Source organism: Danio aesculapii, chromosome 19, assembly GCF_903798145.1.
Source record: "Danio aesculapii chromosome 19, fDanAes4.1, whole genome shotgun sequence".
NCBI classification, from domain to species: Eukaryota; Metazoa; Chordata; class Actinopteri; order Cypriniformes; family Danionidae; genus Danio; species Danio aesculapii.
In genome coordinates, this window is record NC_079453.1 from 16,015,258 (window position 1) to 16,038,066 (window position 22,809).

At 36.0% G+C, this 22,809-nt stretch overlaps 1 protein-coding gene across 1 annotated transcript in view; it reads left to right on the forward strand.

The window, feature by feature from the left end:
* Nucleotides 1-22,809, forward strand: part of ptprua (protein tyrosine phosphatase receptor type Ua) — a 448,322-nt gene that overhangs the window by 410,542 nt on the left and 14,971 nt on the right. Inside the window, 5 exon segments of the mRNA XM_056479406.1 lie at nt 31-128; nt 852-968; nt 1,150-1,304; nt 14,594-14,729; nt 18,902-19,051. Coding sequence (XP_056335381.1) covers nt 31-128; nt 852-968; nt 1,150-1,304; nt 14,594-14,729; nt 18,902-19,051 — 656 coding nt within the window.

The window sequence follows — 22,809 nt, forward strand, 5'->3', positions numbered from 1 at the left end:
ATGAAAGCTCATTTCTCTGTCTCTCCGCAGGGCCCAAGCAGGACATGATCTATGACTTCTGGCGCATGGTTTGGCAGGAGAACTGCTACAGCATCGTGATGATCACCAAACTGGTGGAGGTGGGGAGAGTGAGTAGAATAACTCTACCTCTGCCTCTGGCTGCCCCGCCACCCCCTCCGCCCACTAATGGACACCATCTATTACTAAACACTGACCACTGCAGTCCACAGCTGACCATTACTGAAGATAAACTTTACCAAGAAACACCATTAGCTAGAGAATGTTCCATCTGACAAATGATTTTTATCGGCTCAGCCATCTTGCGATTACTGAACTTTCCTTTGTTCCCTTTCCCCCAAAAATACCACCCTTACTACAGTTGTTGTTTTTATTACTGTAATATATTTTTGTCTTTGGGATTATTATTATTATTATTATTATTATTATTATTATTATTATTGTTATTATTATTATTATTATTATTATTATTATTATTATTATTATTATTATTATTAATACTACTACTACTACTACTACTAATAATAATAATAATAATAATAATAATAATAATAATAATAACTTATGGACTTATCACTTTTTAACAGTAGTATACAATTTTCTGTGGTGCAACATATTGATTTAAGCTTCTTCTTTATTGCAAGCAGTTTAAAATACCTCAATGTGCAGATTGTCATGATTATTTTCCACCAAAATAGAATAAATCATATGATCCACTTTTTATAAAGACATTACAATGAACTTTAGATTTTTTTTTCCCTTGTGTAGAAAAAAAAGTGTAGTATGAATTTGTATTGTAGTTGTGTGTTAATTGTCTTTTGTTTGTATTTCAGATGAAGTGCTGTAAATATTGGCCTGATGACAGTGAGCTTTATGGAGATATTAAAATCACTTTACTGAAAACAGAAACGCTGGCAGAATACACCGTACGCACTTTTGCAATGGAGCGGGTAAGAGTGTTGAGATATTTGTAAAAAGAAATAGCTTCTGTGAAATGTGAATTAGTTGAAGGAGTTATCATGTTGTTTTGATAAACTGAAAATTCTGGGGGGAAAACATACAAAGAAGTAAAAACATGTTTTGGTAATCTTAATTTTTTTTATGTCTTTATTTCTTATGTCTTCTTTTCAGCGGGGTTATCCTGCCAAGCATGAGGTTTGCCAATTCCACTTTACATCCTGGCCAGAACATGGTGTGCCCTATCATGCCACAGGATTACTAGCCTTCCTCCGGCGGGTCAAAGCCTCCACACCGCCTGATGCTGGGCCAGTAGTTGTCCACTGCAGGTAGGCATTATTTCCTTGTACTATTTTTTAATAGGTCAATATTATTAGCCCCCTTAAACATTTGTTTTCAATTGTCTAGAGCAGTGTTTCCCAACCCTGTTCCTGGAGGCACACCAACAGTACATATTTTGGATGTCTCCCTTTTCTGACCCATTAACTTCAGGTGTTGGAGTCTCTTCTGATGTTATGATAAGTTGATTCAGGTGTGTTTGATTAGGGAGAGGTTGAAAATGTGAACTGTTGGTGTGCCTTCAAGAACAGGGTTGGGAAACACTGGTCTAGAAAACAAACCAGTGTTAAACAATGAATTGCCTAATTACCCTAACTTGCCTAGTTAACCCTATTAACTTAGTTAAGCCTTTAAATTGCACTTTAAGCTCTCTCTCTCTCTCTCTCTCTCTCTCTCTCTCTCTCTCTCTCTCTCTCTCTCTCTCTCTCTCTCTCTCTCTCTCTCTCTCTCTCTCTCTCTATATATATATATATATATATATATATATATATATATATATATATATATTGGGGCTGTTAATTAATAAAAATATTAACTAATTAATCACAATTTTTTGTAATTAATCATGATTAATCACGAAAAGCTGTATATATTACAGAAATAAAAACACAGGCATGTAAGTGCCGTTTAAATTTCAAAACAATCAATGCCAATAACTAACAAAAATGATTTCCAAGTTGGATTCTAAGTGGACTGAAAAAAAAAATCCAAAATATAGGCATTGGAAATATGGAAGTAAGTATTGTATACAAACAATTGTACACATTGTAAAGTTGTATTGCGAGTTGAGAACATTAATTATAAAGCAGAAACAATTTTGTTTAGTCCAGGGGACAATGTGGCTAAGGAGTACATCAAGGCACGTACCAAAGTCTATAGACTTCTTACAGGGACTTTGGTCACACCATCTCTAAACATTTAGTTCTGAACAGCTTTGAGGATACGGACACTGCAAAGACTATAGAGTACATATAGAGTGTCTTAAAGAGACTTTGGACAGTCAACGATGTCAGGCGTTTGCTCTTGTTGCTAGGAACCGCGCACACACACACATAGACAGCACGCGCAGAACAGCGCACCAGGTGATCGACTTCTCAACCTCCTCAGTGAATCCTCAACACGTACGATCGCGTTAATCAAATTCGCTTAAACTAAGCATTCTAAACTATGGCTGCATTTCACAAGCAAGTATTCAGACACAGCAACGTGAAGCAGACGCTTTACAAAAGTTGCGTGTAGGGGGGAAACACGTCAAACTTATTGAAACTTTTGAGGGCGCATGGCAGAGGAAGGCAGAGGAATGTGCTGTCTTTGACAGCTTGCGGCACTTTCATTGATTACATGGACACCAATGCTCCGATTTTATGATTAAGATAATACTGATTAAGAGTCTACCATGTAAGCAGCATTTTTTTTTTTTTGGATTACCTTAAAGGACCACCCAAGTCACAAAGTGCAGAGGTTTTTCTTTCCGTTCGCCATGCAGTGTCAAATTTCATTAAAACAGCACTCTTCCAGCAGTGCTGAACTGCAGTTAAAGTCTAAAGATAAAAAATGAAACACCCGAAATCGCATGAAACTCTGGAGGAAACGATGGATAACCTGGTGATGCGACATTAATTGTTTTATACTGAAACTTTCCTTCTAAAAGCGCTTCCTTGGTCTTATCCATATTTTTTTTGCATGTTAAACACACGTCGGCCACAACAGGAAATAAAAAAAACTGCAACTGCGTTAATTGCGATTTTATTTATTTATTTATTTTATTGTATTTTTTTTTTAAATGCCTGAAATACTTCAAATTAATAGCGTTAAGGTTAATTAAGGTTAACGCAAGTTAACGCACAAATTTTGACAGTCCTTATATATATATATTAGGGGTGTAACAGTTCACAAAAATCACGGTTCAGTTCCATACGACACAGTGGTGTCATGGTTCGATATGTTTTCAATACAGCAAAAAAAGAAAAAAGAAAAAAGCCAGAGGGTTTCTCTGATTTAAATTTTTTAATGTATTAAAACTAACATCATAAAAGTATGATCTTTTTTCTTTCTTTTACTTAAAACAGTTATAGAGCTATACTTCCGAGGTTTCTGCTTAGCAGCAAATTAAACAAATCCTTCTTTATTCTCAAAACCAAAAAGCTTCCTATAAAAATTAAATATAATATTGTAGTAGTTAAACAAATAAAAAGAAAAGAACAATTTAGTTTTTATATGGAACTAAAAAGATGAGTGTCCACTTTTTCTTCAGACAGCACAGATCTGCTTGATTTTACTGTCACCTGCCATTTTAGTGGATCTGAAAGCAGGAATTATCTGACTGAAATGGGCTTATGAAGGAATAATGTAACGGGGCTCTATTACATTTAACATTTTCTTAAAACCCGAAATTTCCACTACCGATTAAGGTCTCTCATATCCACACCTATAAATCTACCGATCGCCTCTGTGATTTGTTTTGCCCTGTTCGAATCTGTAGGAATTGACTGTCTGAATGCCGTTCCAGTTCCAGTTACTGATTCCATGATGTCAGTGTAAATGAGTTGATATGCTCAAATATTACCGCTGTTTTTTCCACCACTCTCTTGCTGGCGGTGATGGTGCGCGACATATCTGAAGAGCGGTGGAGGCGTGCGATGTACCTGAGAGGCGGGGGTGAGTTGTGCCCAACGTACCTGAAGAGCTGGGAGGGATGCGGTGGAGAGGGGTTTGCGACGTATTTAAGGACTGGGGGGAGAAGCACGATTTCCGGAAGATTATCATTCGTTTGCGGGCATCCGGGAGTCTCTATGCATTTGCGGAAGACTCACGAAACTTCCGGGAGACTTGGGATGTCTGGGATTACATTAACGTTACTAGCCATTTTGCGAGCTAGTGTAGCGCGTGCCTGACTGGAGTAATGTTTGGAGGTGGGCGGGTGTGGTGATATGTGAACAGGTTATTGAGATTGGCTGTTTTGTGTCGGGGTTCCATGGGTTACTGGGGCAACGGGGGGCGGAGCCAGCACGAGCAGGCTGACACAGAAGGCAGCAAGATAGCTAATGAGTGCATCATGCTTCAATAAAGTGATATTCTGAGTTTAAATGCGATGTTCTACTGTTTAAAGAGCCCATATTATGGGTTTTTGAAAATGCCCTTCCATGTAGTGTGTAACACAGCTCTAAGTGAAGTGAAATATCCAGCTAAGGCTTAAATCTGTAAGGGTACAGTGTTTAAAACTATTGATTCATCTATAAAGGAGTCGACTCATAGTGCTTCAAACGAGTCGTCTTGATAACGAGTCATTAGGTGTTTCGTGATGACGCGACTACGAAACACAAGTAGTTGCGCGCGCAAACCCTGGAGATTTGAAACCTGCGGCCCCGCCCACTAACACGGAAAAAAGACACACACACACACACACACACACACACACACCGGTCGAATTAAGTCACGCTGTGCAGATGGATATTACTGACAGTCTACCCAAAGATGAATCCTCAGCAATATAGCCCAGCCTTGAGCAGTTCGAGTGCTTCTGGAAACTACATGCTTACAAAGAAGACTTCATCGGTTTGTTAAACGAAGGATCAGTAAAGACTGTCAAAACATGGATCAGTGTATCGTGGATCAGTTTCTACCCCATTTCACAAGTGTAAGTACGTGCGATTAAAATTGTTGCCTCGTTTACTCTAGCTTGAAAATTATGTATTTAGTTGTGTTTTGTTTCTTGTAACCGCGTGTACTGTATCAGGTTAACTCTTTATATTCTCATATCGCGTGTAAAGCCACGTTGAAAACGCGACACGTGCCGCTTTGTTTACGGATCGTCAACTGTTCCTACACCCATGCAATGGTCAAGTTTCAAAATAGTTCAGCTCAGGTCCGAGGTGAGGTGTCTAAATTGCACCCAGCAAGCTGAACTGGCACTCTAGGCGAACGGTGAGGGTAATGTGTGTGTGTCTGTTGTGCAGGGCCGGTTCAGCAAGCTGAACTGCCGCTCTAGGCAAAGTACGATCACGCTGCCCTCAACACGAAAGTGAAAACGAAAGTGACCCGTTAGCAAAGTGAGGAAGGGGGTGTCGCGGATATAACTGAGGACGCGGGTGGCGAGGGAGCTGTCGCGGACGCCGCCCAAGGTGGCCGGCTAGGTCGCCTCTATGGACGCGCCGGCCCTAGTGTTGTGTCTAAGGAGGAGGAGGAGGGTAATGTGTATGTGTGTGTGTGTGTGTGTGTGCGTGTGTGTGTGTGTGTGTGTGTGTGTGTGTGTGTGTGTGTGTGTGTGTTTGTGTCTGTATGAAAAGAGCAGGTAGACTGTGACGGGCTGGGAGATCTCCTCGCCACTTGGAGTTTTTGCTCAATAAAATAGTTAGTGGTCTGTTTTTTTAAGTCCATCGTCTGTATCTACATTCACCCACTGGCAGCAAAAATCTACGCCTTACACTATGAAGCGTGTGTGTATGCACTGTGACTACTTTTATATTGTTGATTAGCAGCTGGGCATTTCACTCTGTCTCGCGCTGAAGGCTGTCAGTTTCGACCAATCGAAACAGACTGTCATTGGTCCAATCAGCGCAGATTAGCTTCGCGCTGAGGAGGGGTTTGGGAACAAATGAATCACTGAACGATTCATATGGGAGTCGCTGGGATAATGAGGTAAAAATAAATGCAGATTATAAGACCATGAAAGTGTTTTTTGACCTTGCATGCATATTAGACTGTTGTTGGAGACCCTTACAACCAAAATATGACCCTATTTCATGTATAATATGGGCTCTTTAACATGACAGCGTGGAAGGCAGCATGCTGTCTGCCACGTCATTTGGGATGCCATGTTGAGGGTTGCTGCTCTGAAAACATTATATTTTGTACTTATTCTCTTTTATCTTTTTAGATATTAGTCTGAATCGAATCGTTTGGTTTGTAATGCAAACCGAACCGAAAGTCTCGTACTGAACAGTTCAATACGAATACGCATATCGTTACACCCTTAATATATATTAAAAAAAAAAATATATATATATATATATATATATATATATATATATATATATATATATATATATATATATATATATATATATATTGTCATCATGGCAAGGAAAAAAAAATCAGTTATTAAATATATTATGTTTAGAAATGTGTTGGAAAAACTCTTCTCCACGTTCAGGAGGACTAACATTTCTGTCTTTAACTATATATTTCATACTATTGACAACCCTTTAAACACATCGAGAGCAAGTTGATACAGAATTTAATAGGTCATATAACACAATTACATGTTTTTCCTTGTGTTTGTAGTGCTACCGTCCGTTTGTGCATAAAAATATAAGATCTGTAAAGTTTCAAGGACTAAAGTCTAAAACCCAGTACAGGGTGACCTGGAGTGCTTATTTTAGCCTTATTTGTAAATTGCTTTGGATTAAAGCATCCTTTATATCAGTCCTGTAGGGCTGGCGTCCTGCAGATTTCAGCTCCAACTTGCCTTAACACACCTGCACGGATGTTTCTAGAAAGTCTAGTAATGCCGCAGTAACACTAGAATTTGAGAAATTATCGTGTATGGCGCTGCAAAATGGGGTGGGACTAAACAAGATGATTAGAGACTAAAAAGAGAGTGCCTGGTCCATATTTTAAAGTTGCATCATGCGTTTTTGCAGGTCAAAGTTCACCAAGCTTGAACTTTGCAATGCAGCAACATGTGAAACTTGTTACATGAGCTTGCATTTTTAGTCTGTTTCATTCACATGCATATGAATTGAAGTCTATTGGGTGAAAAGTCCAGTGTGACCCCAGCTTAAGAGCTTGCTTAGCTAGACCAAGTGTGTCTGATGGAACTAAACTTTACAGGACACTGGCCCTCCAGGACCGAGTTTGGGCACTTATTTTGATGTAACATTTTAAAATGTAGCAGATAGAGTGGCACAGTAAACTGATAAGATGAGGTTACAGGTGTATAATTTTTCAGTGGCTTTGAATGCAGCTCAAATGATCAGATTCACAGTCTGAAATCTTTCTTTTACAAAACATAAATTACTTACCATTATTTTTGTTGAACATTTCTTTATATACCTGTTAAGGACATTCCAATATGTGTTTAGCAGTCTTTTGTGGGGTTTAGGGCCTCCTCTTCACCTTTGGAAAAAAAAGACATCCCTCTTGTCTTAAGGCAATATTTTATTATTATTTTTTTTTTGATAAAAAAAATAATAAAAGCATGTTCAGCCTTTTGATGAACTGCTATAATTTATTATTTTCCATGCATCTACTGCCTATTAAAAAGTTGAAATGCTTCTAGTTCAAGTTCAATAATGTGTCAGTGCCCCCCCCCAACTCACTTATTCATATAAAAGACATTTATGTATATCAGATAAAAGTAAATTGAACAGAATGCTAATTTAATGAATCATCCCTGAACATTGCTGAAGTGTGTGATAGTTATACTTTAGACACAGTTTTTTCAGTCACGTTCTCACTCCCCTAAGACTCATTGGCCAACATTTATCCTAGAAATTTAACATATTTTGAACAAGTCAGTGTGGTGCAAATGATATAATGTCCCCTTTAATTTATCTCTCTACTATGTGCATTAACATTATCACTTTATCTTTTAATTAAACTGTAGCAGTGTTCAAGCAAGATTTTTGGGGATTTTACTCTCTCTCTCTCTCTACTTTTTTTATTGAACGCATACTTCATATGTAGTCTATATGCTTCACTGCCTCATTGAAGGACAGTTCAACCAGTACATATATACTTTTTTAAAGAATGTTGTCTTAATATATATATATATATATATATATATATATATATATATATATATATATATATATATATATATATATATATATGAGGCAAGATGGTGGCACGTACACATCACGAGGCTGAGCGTCAAAATCTTGGATATTGGTTTGTGCATTCCAGACAGTTTTATTAGCAATCTTTGACTCATCCCTGAGATCGCCAGAACACCCGAGGCGGAGCGCCCTGCCAGGCTGGGCGGAAGTGCTCGAAGACCATAAACAAAGGCGGGGGAAGCGCGGCAGGCTAAGAGCTAAGCTAAAGCTAACACCACACCGGCTCTCCTTACCCAGCTTCTTTCTCGCCAATGTACGGTCACTGGTGAACAAAATGGATGAGATTTGACTGCGCATCAACCACAGCAAAAGATTATGGAACTGTAATGTCATGATTTTCACAGAAACATGGCTAAACAGCGGGATACCAGACAACGCTGCATCTCTAACTGAGCATCACACATTCCGAGCAGACAGAATGGCGGATAACTCCGATAAGACCAGAGGTGGAGGATTATGCATTTATATTAACAAAGCTTGGTGCACAAACTCTGTCATCATTGAGAGACATTGCTCTGCTAACCTTGAATTTCTAATGGTTAAATGTAAACCATTTTATCTACCAAGGGAGTTCACCTCCACCATTGTGACTGCTGCTTATATTCCTCCTGATGCTGATGCCAAGCTTGCTATGAATAAACTTCATGCAGCCATCAGCAAACAACAGACTGCTCACCCGGAGGCTGCTTTTATTGTTGCGGGGGATTTAAATCACTCAAACTTAAAGACAATGCTCCCCAAATTCCATCAAAACATTTTCTACCACACAAGGGGAAACAAAACCTTAGACCATGTTTACACAAACATGGCTGAAGCATATGCTGTGACTTACCTCCCCCACTTGGGTCAATCATATCACCTTTCTTTGTTCCTCACCCACAATTACTTACCCCTCATCAACCGCGTGAAGCCAACAGTGAGGACCATCAAAGTGTGACCAGAGGGGGTGGACTCCACACTCAAGGATAGGTTTTAACACACAGACTGGAGTATGTTTGCTTCCCAGGCCACATGTGGCTCTCACACAGACATTGACAGTTACACTTCCTCTGTACTGGAATATATCAACACCACCATAGACAGTGTTACAACCCAGAAACAGATCACTACATACCCGAATCAGAAGCCATGGATGAACAAGGAGGTGCGCCTCCTGCTGAAGGCACACAACACTGCCTTCAGATCAGGGGATGCACAGGCCTACAGCACTTCCAGGGCTAATCTGAAGAGGGCATCAAAAAGGCCAAGCACTGTTACAAGCTTAAGCTAGAGGAGCACTTTTCTAACTCTGATCCTCAGCGCATGTGGCAGGTCATCCAGGCCATCAACAACTAAAAACCCAGCCAGTCCACACCCACAGCCACAAATTTCTTCCTGAATGAGCTAAATGACTTTTATGCCTGTTTGGAAAGAGACAATAAAGAACCCTACACTAGAATCACTTCCTCAACTGACCACTCACCTATCAAACTCACCTCCTCAGAAGTCTACACCGCACTGAGTTGGATCAATGTGCGTAAGGCTGCTGGACCAGATGGTATTCCTAGGCGCTTCCTCAAAGCATGTGCAGAACAGCTCACTGGGGTATTCACAGACCTTTTTAACCTGACGCTTAACCTAGCAGCTGTGCCAACAAGCTTTAAAACCACCTCTATTGTGCCAGTGCCGAAACACTCCAGCCCAACATGCCTGAATGACTACCGCCCTGTAGCACTTACACCCATCATCATGAAGTGCATCAAGCGGTTGGTCCTGGCACATCTGAGAGACTCTCTGCCATCCACACTGGACTCACATCAGTTTGCCCACCGTGGCAACAGGAGCACAGAAGATGCAGTCTCCAGAGCACTGCACTCTATACTCACACACCTGGACAATAAAAACACTTATGCACGAATGCTTTTTGTTGACTTCAGCTCAGCATTCAACACTGTCATACCCTCCAAGTTAATGATCAAACTTAGAGACCTGATATCGACACGTCTCTCTGCAACTGGGTTATGGACTTTCTGACTAACAGACCTCAGAATGTTAGATCAGGTCACACCTGCTCCACCACCGTCACACTCAACACTGGTGTACCACAGGGCTGTGTGCTGAGCCCCTTCTTCTACTCCCTTTTCACAATCGACTGTAGGCCTGTGTACAGATCCAACACCATCATCAAGTTTGCAGATGACACCACAGTGATTGGTCTAATCAGCAATAATGATGAGACTGCCTACAGGGAGGAGATACAGCATCTGGGCACTTGGTTCACCGACAATAATCTGCTTCTTAACACCAACAAGACCAAGGAGCTCATTGTGGACTTCAGAAAGAGACGAACAGGCTCACATGATCCCATCCACATTAGTGGGATGGCCGTTGAGCCCATCTCATCCTTCAAGGTCCTGGGGACCCACATCTCAAAGGACCTTTTCTCGACCACCAACACCTCCAGCCTGGTCAAGAAGGCTCACCAGCGCCTATTTTTCTTAAGGCAACTTAAAAAGAACCAGCTTTCATCAGCCATCTTGGTGAACTTCTTCCGCTGCAAAATAGAAAGCATCCTGACCAACTGCGTCTCAGTCTGGTATGGAAGCTGCTCTGTTGCTGAGCGTAAGGCACTGCAGCGGGTGGTGAAAACTGCCCAACGCATCACAGGGACCACATTGCCAGCCATAGAGGACATTCAGAAGAAACACTGTCTGTGCCGAGCACGCAGTATTCTTAAGGACACCTCTCACCCTACTCACAGACTGTTTTCACTCCTGCCTTCCGGCAGGCGCTTCAGGCTCCCCCGAACAAAAACCAGCAGACTGAGGAACAGCTTTTTCCCCAGAGCTGTCTCCCTCTTGAACTCTGCCCCTCACTGACACCCCCCCCCCCATCAACTCCCACTCTCCTCTAACTTATACTCCTCACACACAATCACTGCACTGTTTAAGATTTGCACATTAAAAATTTGCACATATTCATTGCACTACGGTGCACTGATTCACTTATTTGAACTGTACATACATGAACATTTGTAATTATGTACACACCCACTGTACATATACACATTTTGTAATTATGTTTATCTATCTGCACACTTCTGATTATTAATAGCATCATGTGCATATATTCATTTATTGTAAATCTCTCTTCATAGCTAATACAACCTGTATATAATGTTCATAGTACATCCATCTGTAAATATCACCATAGTTTTTTTTATAACTGCACTTTATAACTTATACCTGTATCCTGCACTTGTTGCTATTGCACTGCTGGTTAGACCTAAACTGCATTTCATTGCATTGTACTTGTACATGTGTAATGACGATGAAGTTGAATCTAGTCTAATCATATATATATATATATATATATATATATATATATATATATATATATATATATATATATATATATATATATATATATATATATATATATATATATAAAATATATATATATATATATATATATATATATATATATATATATATATATATATATATATATATATATAAAATATATATATATATATATATATATATATATATATATATATATATATATATATATATATATATATATATATATATATATATGAATTCAGAATTATTAGCCCCCCCTGTTAATTTTTTCCCCAATTTCTCTTTAACGGAGAGAAGATTTTTTTAAATATATTTCTAAACATAATAGTTTTAATAACTCATCTCTAATAACTGATTTATTTTATCTTTGCCATGATGACAGTAAATAATATTTAACTAGATATTTTTCAGGACACTTCTATACAGCTTAAAGTGGCATTTGAATGCTTACATAGGTTAATTAAGTTAACTAGGCAGGTTAGGGTAATTAGGCAAGTTATTGTATAATGATGGTTTGTTCTGTAGACTATCGAAAAAAATATATAGCTTAAAGGGGCTAATAATTTTGACCCTAAAATGGTTTTAAAAAAATTAAAAACTGCTTTTATTCTAGCCATAATAAAACAAATAAGTGATTCTCTGGAAGAAAAAATATTATCAGACATACTGTGAAAATTCCATTGCTTTGTTAAACATCATTTGGGAAATATTTTTTAAAAATTCAAAGGGGGGCTAATAATTCTGACTTCAACTGTATATATATATATATATATATATATATATATATATATATATATATATATATATATATATATATATATATATATATATATATACACACACAGATAAATAGATATATAGTGTAAGATGTACAGTTTATATATATATATATATATATATATATATATATATATATATATATATATATATATATATATACACACACAGATAAATAGATATAGTGTAAGATGTACAGTTAACATCTTCACTCAGCAGTCAGTAGGCTCATAGAAAGCCAAAGGCAGCCGTTCAAAATTGTAACTCTAATCATTATTATACTGACAACATTTCTGACAAAACTGTCTTTTCATAAAATGATTACAATAGGTTTTTGCATTTTATGGCTGTTGTACCTATTGTGTACTGTTTATTCTCCTTTATACTTTGTTTTGCTAATGTTTTAGGCTTCTGGTTGAAGGACATGATGGGTCCCTGGGTGTTAAAGTTGTAGGGTATTACCAACTGATATCACTGTACTATATTACCAGCAAAACATGTTCTTTGGTTCTGTACTTCATTTCAAGCTTCAGTATTACTCATGTTGGAAGCCAGGTTAATTGACTGTGGCAGTAGCAGGTTGTTTTAGTCACCCCTTGAATGTTCTGCTTGAAAGAGCTGTAGTACTTTTATTCTCTCTGTAAGTATATGTAGGGATTGACTGAACTCAATTTGTGAAGCACATCTACTTAAACAGCCCATTTACTACTGGGTACCGAGAGCTACATTAGTGTGGTTCCAATTGCTACTTCACCAAATGAAAAATCTTTAAGTTCCTTGCTCTCGTTTCACTCTTAGCCCATATGTTTTATTATTATTATTATTATTATTATTATTATTATTATTATTATTATTATTATTATTATTATTATTATTATTATTCATTCATTCATTTATTTTCTTAGTCCATTTATTACTCTAGGGTCGCCACAGCGGAATGAACCGCCAAATTATCCAGCATATGTTTTACGCAGTGGATGCCCTTTTCAGCTGCAACCCATCACTGGGAAACACTCATTCACACACATACACTGTGGACGATTTAGCCTACCCATTGCACCTATACCACATGTTTTTGGACCTGTTGAAACCGGAGCACCCGGGGAGAACATGCAAACTCTACACAGAAACACCAACTGACCCAGCCGAGGCTCAAACCAGCGACCTTTATGCTGTGAGGCGAACATGCTACCCACTACCCCACCGTGCAGCCCTATTATTATTATTATTATTATTATTATTATTATTATTATTATTATTATTATTATTATTATTATTATTATTATAAATGTCATTGAGGATGCAAATGCGTAGTGCTGAAATATTTTTTAAATGCCAAAAAGATGTTTATGTACTAAAAATATGGTAAGACTTTATTTTGATTCCTTATTGAACATTTTGTTGATCTAAAGTTGGATTGCAACTACATGCCAGTTAATTCTCGCTTAAGTAATAGTGTACTGACTGCTTAATAACTGCTGATTCTGCTCCTTCAACAGACATTTAAATGACTTTAGGAAACTTTGCAAGTACATGTCAACTTACACTAACCCTAACCCTAACCCCAAAATAACGCTCTTCTTATAATCTACAGAGAATTAGTTGACATGTAGATGCAATGTAACTTAAATTCAACAACATGTGTTTAAGGGACCATCTAAATAAAGTGATACCAAAAATATGTCTACCAAAAAATAAGTCTGGGACAAAGTGGACTAGATATGCTCAAAATCAGAAATCATAGAATGAATGATTGTATGAATAAATTATTTAATTAGTAAATGAGACCTGGCGGTGATAATTTAAAATGGCTCTTAGTATCCAACCATCGTCTTACAATTTGGTATGCAGTGTCTTTTGGCTACACATAATCTGAGGGTAAATAAATAAAAATATGCCAGGTGGCACTAGTGAGTTTTATGTATACATATTAGATCTCCTTTTTCTGCCTTTAGTACACTGGTGTTACTCAAAATTATATTTTCCCAAGTCTACTACTTAACCACAAATGTCTATAATAGTTAAGCGAAACTTTAAATCTATTTGACACCATTGGATGAGCACATTGCTATGTATTATTCTTTTTATTTAAAAAAAAAAAAAATCATTTTACAAAAAGTATTTACAACTTTGTAAAAAAAATTATACCGTCGTTGATGTTATAACAATTAAAAGCATTTAAAAACTGTATTTCCAAGATAATTGACCCGCTTTTAGCTAGCTTATATTATTTATATTATCCAGCATATTTATTTGTTCATATATAACAACAAAACACTGTAACACTGTGTTTAGTATTTTCTGTGTGTTTCTTTGCAGTATGGGTGCAGGTCGCACAGGCTGTTACATAGTATTGGATGTGATGCTTGATATGGCTGAGTGTGAAGGTGTTGTGGACATCTATAATTGTGTGAAGACACTTTGCTCACGACGTATCAACATGATCCAGACTGAGGTAAGAAAACTAATTATCTGAAAGGATGGACATAATTATACATATTGATCAATAAGTCATCCATTTAATTAGATTGGTAGATATATCTTACATTATTCACATTGGCATGTTTGGAGGCTGCTTAGAGTGTACTCTGAACCATGCCCATGCATGTTTGACACCCAAATCCCAATAGTTGGTTTGACTAGTGTGATCTTTGCTATTGCATATTGGCATTAAAATCACATTTTAGCGTTTCTCTCGCTTCCTAGACAACCTAGTCTGAGTACACCCTTAAATAATTGATCTGGTTTTGGTTCTGATTTAAATGCAATGAGCCTTATTCAGGAAACATTTGCTCCATTGGCATAGAATTGTGCTTGGCTTGGGTGGGAAGCTAATCTAATACTTAAAAAAGGAGAAGGCCTGTGATGCAATAACCATTTCACTTTGATTATGGCTTATTCGTGATTGTTGGAGGCCTAAATCGTCACAGTTTTTATTGTTATAGTGGACACAATTTTGACTTGAAGTAACCTACATTTCTCTTTGAAAAGTAGCTTCTTATGCCCAGATTTCACCTGAGTTTTGCACAATATGCCTTTGACTGAAAAATTTACTTGAGGTTTTGACACTGCTAATATTGGAATGGAACACTGTCCATACTGCCTATACTGTCACACTGGACATTTCAATAATCGGTGGTTATTGGTGGGGACACATCACTACTATGTTTGCTGATTCACATTTAGTGATTAAGCAGAGGATTTTAAAATGTGACTTAAAGATAGGAAGGCATTCAGCGATTCAACAAGAAGAGGCAATACAGACAAAAAGTGCTAATTATACAAAAGAACTGTACATAAAGGCAGCAGAAGACAACGTTAAAAGAAATAGATACTGCTATCAAAGGTTATGTGAATTTAAAATAATATTTTTAGATGTTAGTATCAGTATGTTAGTCAAAGAATATCTGTAAGCTAGTGTGTTACAAAACAGTTGCACAATTCACATTTAGAAGATATAATCATTCAAATCTTGCAGATATTGTCACTTCCGCAAAAATGGATCAACCATTTCTTTTGACATCACATCATATTTAAGTTTCTCATCCAATCTTCCCACTAACCAAGTGCTCTTTAAATTGAGATTACATCAAATATTGAATACAAAATGCACATTTCAAAGCTCTTTACAGGACTTTTAAATGTAAGTCTGCATTATTTGGAACCTTCAACGTTTGTTTCTGTCTTCTTTAAAATTGCATGTGATAGTTGCTAGCAATTTCTCAGTGAAAATTGTTTCATTTCGTATGTGTGTGTGTGTGTTATGATTTTTTTCATCTCATTCAATGTTGTGAAGGATAGAATCCAGGGTAACACTTTATTTTGATCATCCATTTGAGTTTTACTAGACTGTCTGCTTAATATCGGTTGATACTGCTCCTTCAACAGACATTTAACTGACTACATGTCAATTTAAGCCCAATCCCAACCTAATAGATTATAACCTAATGAGAATTGGCAATGAATAGCAATGTAAATTTAAAGAATTAAAATGGGTTGCTTTTATTGCTTAATATCCAATATAAGTACAGCAATAGGTTGAATGCTACCTTTTATGCAACATTTCATAACAGCTTTCAGATTTATATTTTGCCTTGCTTTCAACTACTCTATGTTCTTTATAAACACAAATATAAAAGAAATGGTCTAGAACACAGAGTTTCTCTGAGGCTGTTTAAAAGATCTTTAGAAACACAAAAAATGTGTTTTGTATAAAAATGTGTTACTTTTGAATAATTTAAATTCTCATTTTATTCCTTCACCTCAAATTTAGTCAGTTATGTAACTTATTCATTGAGTTGTCAGAGAATGAGTTGGTGAACTGCATGTTAATAAATGGAATGTTTTTCTATTCACCCCTCAAGGGACTGGACAACAAAGAAGAAAACACTTAATATCACAAGACAAAAGACAAAAGCAAGGCCATGAAACAAAGTTCTTCATGCTGTCTGGACTGCTTTATAATTCATAAGAGACCTTTGCCCTCATTGTTACACACTGTTGAAGCCCAGTCTTCTGTTCAGTGCTCCCGCAACAGAGATAATAAAGACATCTGAAAACAGACATTTATTCCTCTGATAAACTGACAGATTAAAAGATTAAATGCTAGAATCAAAAGAAAAGGCTAACAGCGATCTAATTAAAATCAAGTAGTAGAGATTAATAGTGATCAAGTTAGGGACACATATTTCTATTTAGTGCTTGTGTAATGAGACAAGCAATCATTGTTTGTTCCTTATATTCATGATTATGATTGTTTATGTCTTAATTTACAAGGATAGTTGACCCAAAAGTGAATATTCTGCCATCATTTACTCACACTTTACTTGTTTTAAACCTATCTGAGTTTTGTTCAAACTATCTATCAGAAAAGATGTATAGAATTCTGCAACTAATGACATCCATAGTGGGAAAAACAAATCAGTCAGTGGAAGTCAGTGGTTACAGATTTCCAACATCCTTCAGTATATCTTCTTTTGTGTTCAACATAAAAATAAAATAATAAACAGGTTTGGAACAATGCAAGGGTGAGTATATTATGACAGATTATTTCTTCATTATGCAATTAGTGAAAAGCAATAAATAATACCATTCGACTTATCGAGAGATATTCTATTGCTTTTTAAGAAATTGGACTTGAGAATGTCAACAGCCAAACGAAAAATGAATAAAACGCGCTTGAAACTGAATTCTGCAATGTAAACTCCAAATGACTATTTAGAAATTATTCATAAAACTATTTTACCTGTACATTACTTAAACCAGGGGTTTCCAAGCTGCATTGTTTAGTTCCAGCTTCCTTCAACACACCTCCTTGAAGTGTCTAGTATACCTAGAAAGAGCCTCATTAGCTGGTTCAAGTGTGTTTAATTGGGGTTGGAACTAAAATATGCAGGACACCGGCCCTTCAGGACCGAGTTTGGACACCTCTGACTTTTAAAAATTAAAATAAATCCTCATTTATCAATCAAATTTGATTTGATTTCATGCATAAAAATTGCATACATTTTTTAATATTGCTGTGCTCAAGTGCAGGATTCTTTCTAATATTTTTTATCTATGTCACTTTTACAATGTTGCTTTTACAAAAATGAAGAAAAACAATAAAGAACTCTTACAGGCGAGCTACCAAACAGCATCATCATCAAAACCATGCAAATGAAGACAGAGATGTGGGGGCAAATATTAACATTTTGACATTTGCATCATATATTAAAGTATTATTTCACTTAAAAATGTATTGAAGGAGATAAAGTAATCTCACTCAGGAATGACACTGAGGTTTTTCATCAAAAACGTGAAAAAGCAAGGTAAAATGGCAGGGTTGCTTCAGCAAAGGTGGTTTTCATTATTACACTTTTCGTTAGGTTCAGAGTTGTTGGTAATTCATCATCAAATTAAACGAAGCATTCACTTTTAGTGCTGCTCACTAGAGATTTAATTTTGTAATAATATAATCAAACATTGTCAGATTCACTTAATTTGTTTTTGATACAATAAATTCACTTTCAGCATTACTCCCTAAACATTTTACTTTGAAAGTATTGCAAAATGTGCAAAAGGAAACACCACAGGCACAGTTTTCCAGTGAGCCTGTATTAGTTAGCTCAGTCAGCAATCAGCCAAACACCCCTAGAAACCACATACACTCTAAACACTTTAACTACTTCATTCAAACACTCAGGCAACCATCCAGAAATCTCATAGTGCCATGGCAGTTTGTTTGCGCTGGAAAGCATTAGTCACAATTTCTTCAGGAAATGTTTTTAATTATTTCAATTTTCCCTATAGACGACTACTCTTATATGTCACAGTTTCTAATGTCTAAAGTTATTCCCCCAGTGGCCATTTTTGATGAGTGCAAAAGTGTTGTAAATCTTTACGTGGGAATATAAATTTGATTGACTTTGACATTTTCCTCCTACACCGCTAAATTAAGCTAATATTTGCCCCCTCGATTAATCTCTCTGACATTTTGTCACATCGTTTTTAATTAAAGCCAGATAAAAGCAAATAATTGGACACTGCATCATGCATGTTTTGACATGGCCTCATTTCTTTGAAGCAGTTTTCTGCCGTAGTCTTGTCCTGAACTGACTCTTCCTGTGTCAATCTCTGTGCATTCAGGAGCAGTATATATTCATCCATGATGCCATACTGGAGGCCTGTCTGTGCGGAGAGACCGCCATCCCCATCACTGAGTTTGGGCTCTCATATAAGGACATGTTGAGTGTGGATTCTCAGACCAACACCTCTCAACTTCGAGAAGAATTTCAGGTGAGTCACATACAGCGAATGAGATGGAGTGATGAAGACAAAGGACTGGATTTGCAGGATGTCATTAACCAGTTCGCATTAAATTATCAAACTCTAGAAAGGGTGAAGAAAGTTACACATTTTTAATGCCAGTTTGCCATGATTGAGTCATGAGTAGTTAAAAAATGCAGCAAATTAACCCAATATATTTTTTTTATTAATTTATATATATATCCAGTCATTGTTGCTTTTATTACTATTACCATTAATAATAATAATAATAAATGCAGCCTTGGTGAGCAGGAGAAGCTCATTTTAAAACTTTTAAAAATCATACTGGCCCCAAACGGTAGTGTAATTTCTAATAAATAATTCATTGTTTTGTTATGATGACGGTACATAATATTTTACCAGTTATTTTGCAAGATACTTGTATTCAGGATAAAGTGTAATTTAAATGCTTAAAATGGTTAATAAACTTGATAATTAAATAGGTTCATTTAACTTAAAGTTAGATTAGTCAATGGATTATTGGTTCACATACAATTTGCAAAATTACAACTTAACCAGCTGTAGTTGGTTAATTTATTGCTCTTTTTCACCAAAATGGTGCTGTATCTCATTTTGAGAACATCAAATGAAACTACATTACAGTGTGTTTTATGCAGAGTTGTGTGTAACGTACTCCAAAGTAACAAATTTCTGTATTCTAATTACATTTTTGAGGAATGCAGTAATGTAACGAATTACATTTTACATTTGTGTAATTTGATTACAGTTACTAAAGTCAATGTAATTGCATTACTTATGTTACAATTCTAGTTTTTAGAAGAAAAAAATACTTATTTTATATCATGTTTTCCACTGCAATGTCAGTTAATAAGCATGCACTTGAACAGAAAGCATTCCACGACAATACTCATCACCAAGGAGGACACCGGCACTCCAAAACATGATGGCCCAACTCAGCTTAAACAGGCTAAATTGGATTTTTGTGCAGGATCGGGAGTGAAGGTATCTTCTGAATGTGAAGAGAAGCGTAGCTGCTTGGGGCAGTTCACATATTTCATTTTGTGCATGCGCACATATTGGGAGTGCATATTACGCATGCTCGCATTTCCCAGGTGCACCAGTTGTAAACCGCAACTCATGTGATAAGAACTAACCAATCAGCTCTATGATTTGCAAAGAATATACACATTTCAGTAAACTAATTACCCTTAGAAAAACAGAACACCCAAACACTGCAGTGCTTTTTCATACTATGGATGTCAGTGCTTACAGGTATCTAGTTTTCTTCATGTATTCTTTTGTGTTCCAAAAAAAAAGAAGACAAAGACAAACAGGTTTGTTTGGAACAAGTGAATGATGAGAGAATTTTAAGTTTTGGGTGAACTATTTAAGTGTTTTGAATATGTCAAGCTGCTGTGGTCAATCCATTGTTAATGTTTTTCAATGAATATGAAAAATTTGAAAGAGCTGCTGTTTATTTTGTATTTGTTATAGGCATATTTTATATGTTTTAAAAGTAACTTCAGAGTAAAGTAATTAGTATTCTAATTACTTTTTAGATGAAGAAATTAGTAATGTAATCAGTTCACAATTTTTGAGTAGTAATCAGTCATTTGTTATCAAATTACTTTTTAAAAGTAACTTACCCAACACTGTTTTTATGACGATGCATATAATTTTTTAATTGAGTGATCTGGACCAAAAAATGTTGCCAATATTGTGAACATATAATTTTACACATTGTTCACATTTTTAAAAATTAGCTTGGTGTTTCGAAGTAGATTCACCTGAGAAAACTGACCCCAGACCTTGCAATCAATTGGTAGAATTGCTGATCCTTTTTTTGCTAATTTCCCCTCAACAATATCTATATATATTTTTTGTGACCCACGAGCTGAGATATCATTAACATGCCCATTGCCTATTACATTTTAGCAAGTTAATATTCAGCAATATTACTGTTGATTATAGTGTAATTGCAGTCCAATATAATGTTGTGGACTAATGTACTGTGGAAGTAACTCGTTCAAGTACATTGACTACATCTCATTTCTTAGACCCAGGATGAGTTTGTGCCCACTGCTAAAATACATGTCGAACATTGAAATAATAGGATATGAAAACTTCTGACCATATTAAGAGACTCAAAGAAATATATGCATTATCTTTTAAGTAAAGTTTGAGCTGAGATGATGTGATGTTTGGTGTGAAATTGAAGTTGTCTTTGCGAATATTAGGAGCACCGATTGAAATGTGAGATAAAAACCTCATACGTTATTATTTCTCCTCTATTCTTTTACTATATAAAGAGCAAACTGTGAAATGAGGTAGTCTCCACTTGTTACCCTAAAGAGCTATTTCAGTCAAATTAAAACCATAAAAATGAACTGAAAGAAAGAAAGAAAGAAAGATATTTATAAAAACATTTAATTTTGTTCAATGATGGTAAAATAGTTTTTGACTTCAATTAGGTTTCTTTAGTCTCTCTTCTTTTTTAATGTCTTAAATCTTTGTATATTTAAATGGAACGATTAATTATTTAAACCACAATAGATTCATTTTAGCCTGATCAACTACTGCCAACCACCCAGTTTCCATCCAGATGAACTGTATATATTTTATGATGTTCCATTACAATCATAATTGCTGTTATAGTGCATGTACGGCACTGGGTGTTTATGCAAATTATGTCATTTATTTCATTCAGGTTAAGTGCTGCTTACTAACTCAAAGTGTGATGCATTCAACCAGCCGTAGAGTCCATATTTGATCATTTAGAAAGAGTCTAATGAGGTGTTCCCTCACCTTTGGTTCTGTATGCTTGTTTTTAACATCAAGCTATTAATGGATTAATGCCTAACACCTTTAGACAGTATACCAGTCCTTGTCCTCCTGATAACACAGCTCTCAGAGCCAATGTAATCTTAATAATAATAATTGCAATGTCCCATTTGTGCTGTCAGAGCCAATCAGGACCGAAGCACTTCAGCCATCAAGTGTAATAATCTGCGTACTGTAATTCTCAGTTTGATTCATTCACCTCAAGGCTCATAGCAGAATTATTCATATGTGACCAGTCTGCATTTATTTTCAGCCATTAAGCTTTGTAACAGTTGTTTGCCTGAGACAAAATCACTTCAACTTGAAATGCTTTTCTCTGCTTCTGCAGTACTGTATCTAATGAGTATACAAAATCTAAAGAGTTTATATTATTAAATATATCTTGCTAAATCTTTCAGGGCATAGGCTTACATAAAATGATGAAATTAAAGCATATAAATAATAATGGTATAAAAAAGTTAAATAAAAAAATTATAAATTAATAGTTTACACAAATTAAGCAGTTCAAATGTTTGCATGATCTGTTGATATGATGTGTTGTTAATTGTGTGATCAAATGTTAATGTTATCTAAAATATAGCTAAAATAAATAGAATTTATAAAATGTCGTTGAAACTGCAGAAATGTTGCATTGGCCAAAGGCTGTATTGTAAAAATTTAAATAGTAAAATTGAATGCAATATTTATTTAGTACTTACTACTAGTAGTAGTTTAGTAGTATTTATGTACTTACAGCATATTTTGAATTGACTTACATTTTTGTAATTGTGTCATGTGATTTAGATTGTGCAATTTAGATTAGTTATGTAAACATCTGTACAGCTGGGTCTGTACACTCAAGCAGATTAACCCACACTTTGAAATGCATAATATAAACAAACCAAAAAAATTATAAATGAATAATGATGAAATCTTTATTTTGTTAT